General features: G+C 35.5%; 2 protein-coding genes and 1 non-coding gene across 7 annotated transcripts; 1 reads left to right on the top strand and 2 right to left on the bottom strand.

Moving 5' to 3' along the window:
- Positions 1 to 590: 590 nt before the first annotated feature.
- Positions 591 to 1,127, top strand: LOC8276650 (peroxidase 50). Its single transcript, XM_002520868.2, has 2 exons — positions 591 to 917; positions 1,062 to 1,127. The coding sequence occupies exons 1-2, from the start codon at positions 591 to 593 to the stop codon at positions 1,125 to 1,127; spliced, it is 393 nt and encodes a 130-aa protein (XP_002520914.2).
- A 49-nt stretch (positions 1,128 to 1,176) lies between these two features.
- LOC8276651 (superoxide dismutase [Fe] 3, chloroplastic) lies at positions 1,177 to 5,430 on the bottom strand. 5 transcript variants are annotated; one of them, XM_015720316.2, is made up of 8 exons: positions 5,184 to 5,430; positions 4,984 to 5,067; positions 4,429 to 4,626; positions 2,448 to 2,619; positions 1,967 to 2,040; positions 1,864 to 1,890; positions 1,697 to 1,720; positions 1,177 to 1,618 (listed from the first exon to the last, which is right to left on the bottom strand). In XM_015720316.2, the coding sequence occupies exons 1-8, from the start codon at positions 5,280 to 5,282 to the stop codon at positions 1,493 to 1,495; spliced, it is 804 nt and encodes a 267-aa protein (XP_015575802.1). In that variant the 5' UTR covers positions 5,283 to 5,430; the 3' UTR covers positions 1,177 to 1,492. The 5 variants fall into 5 exon arrangements, with proteins under 5 accessions (XP_015575802.1, XP_015575804.1, XP_015575803.1 ...); XM_015720318.2 differs by having other exon boundaries at positions 1,177 to 1,610; XM_015720317.2 differs by having other exon boundaries at positions 1,982 to 2,040.
- A 6,164-nt stretch (positions 5,431 to 11,594) lies between these two features.
- On the bottom strand, positions 11,595 to 11,701 carry LOC112535151. The gene has a single exon (XR_003079339.2). It is a non-coding gene; the product is annotated as a small nucleolar RNA R71 (small nucleolar RNA).
- Positions 11,702 to 13,198: the final 1,497 nt, after the last annotated feature.

Below are 13,198 nucleotides of genomic sequence, written 5' to 3'. Positions count from 1 at the left end.
TAAACATATACAGAAATAAAAACTTAAGGGCAAAAATAAAATTAGAAAAGAGAAAAAAGATAAGAATAAAAATTAAAAGATATTAGCATAACAATTTTTCAGGTTCAGATTTATTTTTTTGTAGTATGGAAGCGAAGCTAATTAATGTAAAATTAAATATAACAAACAAACTAGCGATGTAAATCACAATTCATAAAAATATAAATCTTATCCATATTTATAATTAAATTTCACTTTAATCATAAATATGTCAATTTGTCATTAGTTAGAAATGATTAAAATAAAATAAGTTAAAATTTTATATTAAAAATAAAAATAAAAATTCTATACATCTAAAATTTAAATTCAATATTTTTTAATAAAATATGTCAATATTTTTTTTTTTTCTTTGCAGGTAGGAGGACCGAGATGGGAAGTGCAGAAGGGAAGAAGAGATGGGCTTATTTCTAAGGCATCAAGAGTGAATGGCAACTTTCCTCGAGTGAACCAAACAATCCCTCAGCTATTTTCTCTTTTCAGATCCAAAGGTTTACCTCTCTGTAGCTTTGTCAGGTGCACATACCATAGGTTTTTCTCATTGTAAGGAATTCATGCCACGAATTTATGGGTACAACAAGACATTTGACATAGATCCAACCATGGACCAGCAATATGCAGTTAGCCTTCGAGGGTCTTGCCGCCGTAAGACACATCCAGACTCAACTGTGGTTGCACTGAATGATGTTACCACACCATTTACTTTTGACAATGTTTATTTCCGTAATCTTCAAAAGGGGCTTGGATTGCTATCCAAAGATCAGATGTTGGCTTACCACCCATTGACTCGGAGTAATGTCAATATGATGGCTGAAGATCAACAAATCTTTTTCAATTACTTTGCTGCGGCTATGATAAAATTAGGCTTAGATCGGAGTCAAGTCAGCTAATGCTGTTGAGATCAGACAGCATTGTGGCTCTTTCAATAGCTAAAACTCAGGTCTCACTCATGCTTATGTGTTTTGCTCATCCATGGTAACAATGCTGCTTTCCACTTTGTTATTTGTTGCCTCTTTCTTGTGCAGCATCTAACTAATCATATTCAGTTAGCCAAAGGAGGTTTAGTGTTGCATGATATATCATTTCCATAAGATTTCCAGTAACTGTTTTAACCTATTATTCAGTAACCAAGCTCGAAACTAACCCAAAAAGCAATACTGATTTCTTTAAACGTGGGCAGACTAACTAGTACAATGAGATTCTACAAAACTACCTCTTACTCTTCCAAAAATACCTGATACTCCGGCAGTCCCTAATCCAAACTCACCTGTTTCTATCACAATGAGATAAGAATTAAACTAGAGGAAACATGAAAGAAATAGCACATTTTACACGACTGCATCTTCCTCTATAATGGTCCTCAAAGGATGAATTATCAGCGGTCGGGAGCCGGCGCTCCGCGTTCTATCTAGGTTCCGCTCTTACCATTTAATCATAGACGTTTGGCACCAAAAGTTCAAGCAACCGGAATTTTTGGCTCACCTAAATTAACAAAAGCCTCTGCACGAGCCATGCGTGCCATCACTGCGTTCCAAGAGATCAGGTGATTCATGAATGCATTCACATACTTCCCCCTGTCATTCTGTTTTCAAGTCAGGCCATAATCAACAAAAAAGTATATCATTGTGGGTATTAATTACAGGAGGCAGTGATGGCATACCTTATAATCCAGATAATAAGCATGCTGCAAGAAGTAGGAAGAATAATCAAATTCCAATGCAAGAAACATGAATATGTTGATCTACCATATTACTGTGCATGCTTGTGTGCATGAGGGATAGAGAGAGGAAGAGAGAGAGAGAGAGAGAGAGAGAGATTATAATTTACCTCCCACATATCTAAACAGATGATTGGCTGCAAGAAAAAAGAGATGGTGTCAATGCAATTGATAAGGTGCAATTGATGTAAATAGAATGTAGAATTGACATACAATATCATCCCATACAAGCGGATTGTTGGCATTTGATGTTTTAATTATAGCAAGTTGTCTCTCTTCTCTCTTCACTACAAGCAATTGAACAAAAAAGTTAACAATTAATAGGAAAACAATTACTTGAAAATAACTGTGCATGAAAGCAAAATTAAGCAGTTCCTGATAAACTAAAGCCATGCCGATAAAACATTGTGCATGTTAAACAATCATATGTCCAACAATTAAGCAGTTCCTGATAAACTAAGGCCATGCCAATTAGCTAGTACTCAGTAAACCAGACTTGCAGTTCGATTCATCCAAATCTCATTTGCATGGTGTGAGAGGTCTCCAAGATTGAAGGTTACAATCTTTCTCCTGAGGGCAGTACCCGCAAATGAAGTGTAAAACAGAGAAACCTTGAAGTTTTAAGACAACACCGAACAAAGTTTTTCTTTTCTTTTGGGAATCAGCAACAGCATTAACAGAAGAAAATACTTACAGACAAGCCAAATCCAACCAGAGCCAAATAGTGTAAGAGCTTCTTCTATAAACTTCTCTTTGAAATTTGTGAAGGAACCAAAATCCTTCTCAATCTGCTGGAGCACCCCAAGTTCGGGCATCTCCCCTCCTGCTGGTTGCATGGATTCCCAAAAGAAGTCATGATTCCAGACCTGTTAGATCAGATATTTAGTAAAAATCTCTTTTAGTTTCTCCTTTCAGTAAAAAGAATCTTGTGCTGAGAACAGTGCCATGCCCTCAAGATCAATTGAATAACAAGTTCAAGTTTCCAGTTTCCAGTCCAATGAAAGGAGATAATATCAAACACTGACTCGGAAGACCAAAATTGCACAGGTAAAATGACAGAAAAGAGGAAAATAAACTTTTGGGAAAAAAATATTTTAAGTCTCATCTTAACCGTTCTCGTTGAAAAGAATTAATAAGTGTGATATGGCAGGAAAAGGTCTCGATCCTGATGCCAGTAGTTAATTCACTCTAATCTTATATGCCACCTTTTACTCATTCACTACAACCAATGTACTCTTTATATCAACATTCACTACTATTTTGATCGTTAAACAAACAAGAGGTCTGATGCCACTAATAAGGCATTTACATAAAATCATAGAGTGAAATGCTACACAAACATCAAAAATTCAAAGAAAATCTCAACAAACTTGCATTAGCATTTTCTCTTCATTTTAGTTTCTTAAAGAATATTTAAGATGAGAATTGAAAATGTATATTTCCCACTCTTCCAAATCCAGAAAATTGAATGCTAGAAGCATATATTAAACACATGGTAAACAAGCTTTATGTTATCCTATCTGTCAATTCCAGTCAATTGTCAACCTTGTACATTCCAAAATCTGAGCCAAACTGACGTAGGAGAACCAGTAAATGAGGCCAATAGAAATATGAAAATAAGTGAATTGTAATTTGAGGCAATAACATAAACAGTGCACAGAGAATAATAGATGAGAAATTTAGGATTCACATAAAAACATTCTTTAAAAGACATCACACCTTATGAAAGAATTCATCATACATCTCAAGAGCAACAACTGCAGGGATTTTTATCAGTGAGAATTGGAAACGAATGACAAGCATTACAGGCAAGGGTGTGATAAAGCCAGATTAGATCTAAACCCTAAAGACATTTGAATCTCAATGCTTATTAGATTTGAAACCCCAAAATATACTACAAAGAACTAAGCTATCTTAAGCTCAAAAAAGACTTTGCAATAAGAGTAAGAACTCCTAATACATCTGACAGCTCTACCAGCAAAACTGGAAACTATTTACCCTTCAATTAATATAGCAGACCAGCAGCTAACTTATCAAAGTAGACATATCTGAGACCCTTTAAAGACTAAAAAGTACTCAATATTGACTCAAGCAAGCCCATGTAGAACCTAGAGCCTTCTAAGCCTCTTGAGTTTTTAAACTTAACTGGCATTCTCCCTATTTGTGTCACAAACATATCTATAACTGTTCTCAAATTTGAAGTACGAAATTTTAAACTCAGAAATATTTTCACAATCAGGAGATATAACAAAGCTCACAACTTCAGAGACTGAAGAGGAGACTTTTAAGTACTTTTCTTTTCATCCGTTTGTGATCCAAAGTTGTGAAGAAGGGATTTTATCATGACCTGAAGTACATGTCAGCTAGAACAAAAATCACGTAATAACCACTATAAGCACAGAATCGAATTCTAAGATAACATCAGAAATTTATCCACTTTGATAAATAAATAAATCAGAACTGTAAGATCCAACAAGACGAGCATCCACTTAAGTTGAACTCTAAACTAAGCAGTCATTACATCCAAATTCCAACGTTGGATGGCGCCAATAATTGTCGTGACGAAAACAAGCTTCATAATGTGAATATTCCCACACCACAGACCACTTCAACTAAGTTATCCAAGGAATTAATTATCAATCAAAGAATTTATACCAAGAGGCTTACGAACATACAAATACCTGAGCGGCATTGTTGAATTCGGGAAAGGGGTTTCCATTGTTATAAGTTACTTTGACAAGTTCATCCATTGTATACCCATATAAGATATCATCCTTTGCTAGTTGTTTGTTCAATCCTTCCACATAGGCTCGGTGATGTTCTCCCCAGTGTATCTCTAGTGTCTTTCGGCTCATATACGGTTCTAGGGCATCCTACATGCGTGAAATAGATTCATATAAGATTGTTCTGTTGAAAATGGCAACATTACCAATTCTAGACATATAGGCAACAAAAGTATATATCTGCATCAAGTCCACTCTTCACATACACATTTTTGCTAAAACTTAATCGTGAAATGTTAGTCTGGTGGACTAAGATATAGCATCATACGGAATTCTTTCTTTTCCTTTTTCTATTTCTGTCCAAACCAACACAAAAGATTCTCTTTTTTTTTTTAATTAAAAGAAAGGAATATAAAGTATTTCCTGCAATGGATTACAGCAACATGGTCCAAACAGCTTTTAGTTTATTTAAAGAGACCAAGAAAAAGGGAAACAAAGAAGACCTACGAGTGGATAAGGAGGTGTCTTCAATCCATAGTAAGCCACGAGTTTTGAAGCCCTTTGGAATTGCCTCCTCTTCTGCTTATTTCGCTGAATAAATAAATAAGTAAAACAAATAGAAAACAACCAAATTTAACGCATTTCATTTGGAAAGACCAAAAGGAGAACCAGAGGTATGTCAATAGAAGCAATGCAAGTGAAGTCACCAGAGAAAGAAGCTTAAGATCAAGATTCTTTAATTGTAAAGAGTAATCCCCCACTAGAAGCCGACTTCTTGGAGGAGAAAGATTACAACACCAGCTCATCTCTTTCGTTCTCCCTTCCCCTGCCTCTCTATCTACTTCGTATTTTTGATAATTTAAGCCACTCACCACGAGAGTACAGTGCTGTATTGAGTGCTGAATACTATACGGGGTAGACAAAATTTGTCTCACCCATTATGGATATATGATAGATTTTATATATATGAGTAGGTTTATTCCGGGCTCTCATAAACCTGTTCATAAAAATAAAATATTTTATACCGGGCCGGGTTTGGAAGGGGAAGTTTTCAAATCTAGGCCCGGCCCGCCCGGTTATACAGTCTTAAGTTTTTTATTAAACTCAATCCATCACAAAAATATTTTATATTTTTTCTATAATTTTTGGATCAGACAGGACTTGTTAGGCAGGTTTCAAAAAAAAATATTTTTAAATCTGTCTAGAAAATAAACGAGCATTGGCTTAACATAAAAAGAGTTGTCCAAGCCCAAAATATTTTGAGCACGCTTGAGCGGGTCGGGCGATACTAAAGCGTATGAACAAGGCTAGACTTTGTTAATTAGGTATTGAACCTTCTATCATGGGATTGAACATTCATCTTAATGGAATCCATGGAAACAAGGTTTAATTTGGCCCTCGGACTTTCCAATCAAATTAATTTGGTTGTTTTTTATTTTTCATAGCTAATTTAATCCCTAAACTTCTTGAATAGGATCATTTTAATTCTTTTTTAAGAGTGGATTTCATGCGTTATATAGTCCAACTTGATTACCCAACTTTTAATCTCGGCTCAATTTAGCTACTCAATTTTTTATTCGGAATATGACCCTTTAAAAATTAATTGAATTATAATTGTTTTAATTTTACTTTTGAATTTATATATTAAATTTATATTATAGATTACAATTAGTTGGTTGAGCAAATAAATAAGTTGATGGTGGTTTGGTTTTAGTGATGATGCTAGTAATGACTTCCGTTTTTTAGATTGTTTTCATTCCTTTGTATTGATATGTTTGTAAGTGTTAACAATGATTCTGTGTGTATTATTTTCTTTAATTGATGGTTAGAAGTACGTGGAGATTATTAAAGAGGTAAGATGGTGATGTTAGATCGTAAAATCTCATTTATACTTTTTTATTTTTCTAATAATAATGCTAGTAAAGTTTTATTTAAAAGTGTTATTTGTGGCAGTGATGAGTTGGTTTCGATGTTTTTATGCTTTGTAGTATTTAAAAAATTTATATTTATTTTTAATTTTTAACTTAGAATAAAATTTAATTTAGTCCCTAAATTTGTGTTTTGAGTTCAATTTGGCCCTCGAACTTTGCAGTCAACCTCAATTATCACTTTTTTCATGCTCTTATTATAGCAAGTCTAACTAACTTGTTCAAAAAAGGGCTAAATTGGTCGTAAAAGTGAAAAAGGTCTAAATTGAGCCTGATTCCAAAATTTGAGGATCAAACTTATACGATGTTAACCAATTTTATGGTTTAAGTAGTAATTTGCCCCCTTTAACTTGTAAGCCAAATCCGATTAACTCCAAATTGAAAATCATGGCTAAATTACCTAACACTTTTGACAATTTGGATAATTCACCCGTTTCTCAAACCTTAATAACACATATGGAAGACACACAATCATTAAAAAATAAAAACTTTATGTAAACCATTTTTACAACAGTAAAAGGTATATTAAAATAAAGAAACTTTGCTTATCTCTCTTCCCCTCTCCAGCGTTGTCTTCTTCCTAAAATCCTTTAAAAACCTGAACTCTAAATTCCTCTATCACTAATTTCTCTCCACCTAATTTCTTTTCTCACAACAACCACCACCATCGTTACTAATCTCACCACCACCATCAATTGATTAAATAAATAAATACACCACTGAACTTTACATAGATAATAATGAGAAAGACTCACCACCGTCTAAAATTGGTTATTGGTAGAGAAGACCTCATAGGTGGATCTAGGTGGTGGTTGTTTGTTTGCTCTTATTCGGAGAACAATTATAGTTGGTTTAAAGGGTTTGAGGATTTTTAATTTGATAAGATTTAGGATATATTTGAGGATTTATTATATTTTGGATGATTGGTGGTTGTTATTTTTTGTTCTTCTATAACACTTTTTTTATATTACTACTCAAAAGCTTATCCATGGCACCACCTCTAAAATAGATCTCATCAATCAATCCTTATCCATGGTAGCCACCAATTCAACTCAATTTTAACAACTCCCTCTTCTCCTAAGTCTCGAATAAATAATCTTATGTCATCTTCAAATGAGCAGCACTTTACTACTAAGTCGTTTTTCAATCTCCACAAAGATGCCAATCCCGACTTGCTCCTCCTTAAATTCGCTCACCTCCTCTCACCCTTTCATCTATAACTAAATAAATAATCGACACCATTTTATAGCTTGCTACTGCTATTTTGCCTGATGAAGGATGGCCTAAGTTGCTATGATTTTATGTTTCATTATGTGGCTACACAAAATTTTAATTTACAAGAATCAACACTTTTGATTTTTTTCAAGATTGGCTCAATTTATTAATGAAACTGTAATTTCTCATTTGACTACTCTACATGAACTACTTTTAAGTATGTATGTAATTCAATTGTCGTCATCCTTCTCATCCTCTTTCACATCATGGTTTCCATCGCGCAATAGCTATTGCCATCATAATCTGTGAGAAAATTGATTTTCCCAAGTTGCTGCTTGCACAATCAATCATGGGTTTGCACTTTCAGAAAAAAAATTTGAATGTGATGAGTTTCATCCTTCTGCCAAGAATTTTCTTGTTTTTTCTTTTTTTATTATTCATTATGTCAAGACTTTTTAATAAAAAACAAAAAATTAACATTATATTTTTATATTTTTTAATATAGTTCACTTGCCTTTAGATGTGTGTAAAATGCACTCATGTAAATTTGGGGTAAACTGACTAATTTATAAAATGCGTGAGATAATTTGGTGATAATTTTCAATTTGGAGTTAATCTGACCTAGCTAACAAGTTTAAGGGGCAATTTACCACTTCAATCTCAATTTTACTATCAAATTTGGGGTAAGGCTGGTAGTTTTTGACACGACCTATTTAAATAACACAACATGATATGGAGTTAAACGAATTTAAGTTTAGTATAAATGTTTTCGAGTCAATCCATTTATGACACATTTGGGGGCGATTGTAACACCGTGAAATTTTTATTTTATTTAAATAAATTTTTTTGGATATTTCAGTATTTAATATTATTTTCGGTCTATTATATGATGGATCACTATGTTTTCTTAAGCTAAATTACTTTATTTTATTGCATTTAGTTATATATCTATTTAGATTTTCTTTTATCTTTTTAATATAAAATTGATTTAATCAATAAATATATATTACTATTTTAGAGCAATTCTAAAAATCATAAATATATTTTGGAACCCAAGTATTGGAAATTAAAGGTATATTTTTGTCAATTCGGTAGTTAAAATATAAACTTATCATTTTTAAGCCCTAAAATAATTATTTACTAATTAGATATAAATATATATAATAAACATATTAAATTTTAGGTTATTGTTAGACCAATTTTAAATAGGGGGTACCTCTATGCAATTTGGACTATAGCAAATAATCAAATAGGTCCCTCCATCCTTTTTTCTCTCTCCCCCATCTCCTTCCTCCATTGCATCACTGTCGTTCTTCCTCCAACCACCATTATTTCACTACCTTTAGACATTAAGCCTCCTGCCTCAAGCCATTTTTATAATACATGTACCATAATAATAATAATAATAATAGATAACTAAACATTATATACCAACCTGTCATGCACCAAAAAAGACGGGGTTGACCAAGTCTGTATTCTACTATAATAGGGAGCCTTAGAGATAGTGTCATGTTCGACTCTAGTCAAAGAGTCTAATCTGACCTAGAACTTTAATAACAACTAAGAAGACAAGTCCTTATATAAGTAGGACGACCTACAAACGCGAAAGTTCCATTTCTAATAGGATTGGAAGACTTTCAGCGTTTATAAAAAGAACCACTACACCATATTTACAGGTATATGCTACTTTACACACTTATTATACTTAAGTGAACTTTTCACAAACTACTAACTTAAACATTAGAGTAAGCGTCCGGATATTCCTGTCCGGCACTTTCTATCTGTCTTTGCAGGTACTACAGAGATCAGATCAGCCATTGGAGATCTTGTTGATAGCTCATTCAACAACCGAATTATCAATTAGCACCGTAAACTTTATGCAAAAAAGCTCTATTTCTCTACCTCATCAAGCTAAATGGCATTTGGTCAAAATCAAAGTGGGGATGCTCTTCCACTAGGAACCGGAGTTGGAGCTAGTAATCTACCTATTGGATCCTCAATTCTTCTGCAGGTCAATCAACAAATCCCAGGTCCTCCTAGACCGACCATACCATTTTCTTAACCTTGGAGAAGGAATCTTTTTAATCATTACCCCATATCTGAGATCTTTAATAGAAATTATACCTGGAAAGGTCACCGCCCGTGGAGGATATCTCAACTACGTGGCAGAGGGAGATAGGGCACAGACCTTCAGTACCTATTTTGCAGCCACCATTCTTTCCGTTGCCAATCACATCTCAGAGTCGACCTCCACCACCTAGTCTTCCTCAAAGTCCTTGGCAGCCAACGCTAGAGGATGTTGTTAGTATGTATAATCGGCAGGTAGAGGAGATGAAAAGGTATTATAAGAGTGTTTTAGCTCAGACGCTTGTGAGGCAAGCTACACCGACTAGCACTAGCCAAGCTCCAAGGACAATCAAGCATACCATTGATATTGGTCTGCTACTGACCATCCAAATTTCGAGGACAACAAATACTCAGACAGAGGATAATCGGTCTCAGAAAAGGAATAGCCAAGTTAGAGATACCGAGGAGGAGAGTTCCAGTTCTCAAACTCATGACTTTGAATGGATTGATGAGATAATCAATAAGAGGATAAATGATGCTTTGAAAAAGTATCGTATGAAAAGGATAATGAGAGATGAGGTCCTTTTAGATTTCAATGATGGTTTGGGGGATCCATTAGGCCATGTTAATAATTTTAACATCAAGATGGGGTTACCTAATGTATTAGATCCAATCAGGTACAAGATTTTTTCGACAACCCTAAAAGAAAGTGCTCATAAGTGGTATCCGAGTTTTCTAGATGGTTTGATAGATAACTTTGCTATACTTGCTAAATTATTTAAAGCTCGGTTCATCACCAACATACCTCCAAGAAAGATATCCAATGATATAAAGAAGTGTATTCAGAGGCGATATGAGAGCCTAAAAGAGATTCAATAAGGAGGTTGTCTAGGTAGAGAAGCTCAAGCAGGATATGGCCATAGATGCAATGACCAATAATACATGTATGAACAAGTTCAAAAAAACCATCGACCTGCCAGATTTTTACATCGAGCTTATAGACCAAGCTCAAAGTTTCATCAGGTTAGACAAAGATTACCAAGTCGGAAGGAGAACCGACGAAGATTACCAAGCAACAGAATAAGGATGATAGAAGGAGTGACTCCATGAGTGGTAGTGAGAAAGACTTTTTTCTCTAAATACATCAAGGATCAACATCTTGATGTGAGTTTAGAAGAATAAGGGTGATATAAGGTATCCAAACCCTATCAAGTTTTTGGCGCTGTTGCCGGGGAATTTACTTTTTGTGTGAACTAGAACGAACTTGTGTTTTTGTTAATTTAGCCATATTTACTTTTCTGTCTTTATTTTGCTTTATTTTATTCTTTCATTTTTTTAACTATTATTGTTCTTTGGTCGCTACATTCCACTTGTAGGTAGTTTATAACCAGGAGCTCAAACTCTGAACTTATATAGCCTATGTCTGATCTAGAATGATCCCTCAGACTCTTAAGAAAGCGTTTGTAATTAGAAGAGGAGGAGATTGAGGTTGAGGTACCTGTAGATAGACTACAAGGGATGGTGAATCACAATGGAAATGCCGCAGTGGACGCAAATAGAACGATGTACGAGTTTGCTAGACCATCCTTGGATAGGACACAAATGAGTATACTCAGACCGGCGATGGTAGCTAACAATTTTGAGATAAAGCCAAATGTGTAAAGTGGACAGTTTGGGGGGCTGCCAAGTGAGGATCCCAATGCCCATATAGCCAACTTTTTGGAGATATGCGACAGTTTCAAGATAAATGGAACTACCGATGATGCTATCCGGCTGAGATTATTTCCATTTTCTTTAAGGGATAGAGCAAAGAGATGGCTGCAGTCTTTTCCACCGTACACTATTACAACCTGGAAATCATTAGCTGAAAAATTTCTTTACAAGTATTTTTCTCCAGCTAAAATTGCTAAATTGAGAAATGACATTTCTTCTTTTATGCAGATGGACGACGAGAGCATGTACGACGCCTGGGAGAAGTATAAAGACTTGTTGAGATGTTGTCCACACCACGATCTACCAGTATGGATGCAGGTTCAGACCTTGTACAGTGGTTTGAACCTTACTACGAGGCAAATGGTGGACGCTGCAGCAGGTGGAGCTTTAAACAAGAAGAAGGCGACTGGAGGCGCACGTGGTAACCGATAGAGGAGATGGCCAAGAACAACTACCAGTGGTAATCCTCTAGGAGTCGGCCGATTAAACAAGGAACGGTCAACCAGTTAGACTCCCCACAAAGCAGCCCTAGCTTAGGCCGAGTGGAGCTCTGATTATTAAGTTAGACCACGGAAATAAGTGAATTTTACGATGGCCTGCACTACAGTGCAAACTGTAATGCGGGAGGTATGTTTGCTCCTAGTAATAATTCTTCCTCTATTATTTCTGCTGACATAGAACAGGTAGACTACATGGATAATGCCCCTAGACAGCAGAACAACCCATACAACAGCACATACAACCCCGGCTGGGGTAACCATCAAAATTTCAGGTGGAGAAATAACAACGCCCAGGGTCCACAGGCTTTTAGAGATTGCATCAAGGCCACCACAATCGAAGAAGCTGAAGAAGCTATACCATCAAACCCCTTCCACCGGTGAAAGAAATCTAACTTGGAGGAGGCCGATGATGAAGTTTGTCACGTGACGAGATTCCAGAAAAATGCACGCGCCCTTAGAAATCAACAGGCATCTATCTAGAATTCAGAAAGTCAAATTGGGCAGATTTCTAAGATGTTGTTTGAGATGCCACAAGGATCGCTCCCTAGCACAATAGAGTTAAACCCTAGGGAGCATTGCAAGGCTCACACCTTACTGTAAGCAATTGTCTAGCTCTCTACCTTTGGTACGATGATAAGGATGTTTGTATGCGGGATAAGCAAGCTAGAGGCGAGCCCCACGAGACAATGGGAGGAGAAAAGGTGGAAGAAGCGAAAAGAGCCCAGCGGAGAGAGTACCAGGCCCCCTGCTCCCACTCGACTTAAGCAAGAGAAGGTTGATTAGCAGTTTGGTAAGTTTCTTGACTTGTTTAAACAACTGCGGATTAACCTGCCTTTTGTTGAAGCTATTTTGCAGATGCCAAAGTATGCAAAGTTCCTAAAGGAAATTTTGAGCAATAAAAGGAAGTTGGAGGATTTGGGACTCATTACTCTGAATGAGGAGTGTTCGGCTATTCTTTAGAATAAGCTGCCACTTAAAAGAAGAGATCCAGGGAGTTTTATTGTTCCTTGTGTCATTGGCGATTTGCCTATTAGTGGTGTATTAGCTGATTTACGAGCTAGTATAAATTTAACACTAGTCTGTTTGATAAATTAGGTTTGAATGAACCTAAGCCTACTAGGATGAGCATTCAATTAGTTGATAGAACTGTAAAGATTCCTAGGGGTATAGTTGAAGATGTGCTTGTTAAGGTAGACAAGTTTATTTTTCCTGTAGATTTTGTAGTTATGGATATAGAAGGTGAGAATACTATACCTTTAATCCTAGGTAGACCCTTTCTTGCAACATCTAGGGCTATAA

This window comes from Ricinus communis, chromosome 8, assembly GCF_019578655.1.
Source record: "Ricinus communis isolate WT05 ecotype wild-type chromosome 8, ASM1957865v1, whole genome shotgun sequence".
NCBI classification, from domain to species: domain Eukaryota; kingdom Viridiplantae; phylum Streptophyta; class Magnoliopsida; order Malpighiales; family Euphorbiaceae; genus Ricinus; species Ricinus communis.
This window is presented reverse-complemented; position numbering and strand designations above follow the sequence as displayed.

Excerpts from the sequence above, each read along its gene's own strand:
- LOC8276650 (XM_002520868.2), top strand. The coding sequence starts at position 591 with ATGCCACGAATTTATGGGTACAACAAGACATTTGACATAGATCCAACC. Across the intron at positions 918-1,061 it reads TAGGCTTAGATCGGAGTCAA|CATCTAACTAATCATATTCA; the intron begins GTCAGCTAATGC and ends TTTCTTGTGCAG.
- LOC8276651 (XM_015720316.2), bottom strand. The coding sequence starts at position 5,282 with ATGAGCTGGTGTTGTAATCTTTCTCCTCCAAGAAGTCGGCTTCTAGTG. Across the intron at positions 2,620-4,428 it reads ACAATGCCGCTCAGGTATTT|GTCTGGAATCATGACTTCTT; the intron begins GTATGTTCGTAA and ends CTGATCTAACAG. Across the intron at positions 2,041-2,447 it reads TGGTTGGATTTGGCTTGTCT|TGAAGAGAGAAGAGAGACAA; the intron begins GTAAGTATTTTC and ends AATTGCTTGTAG.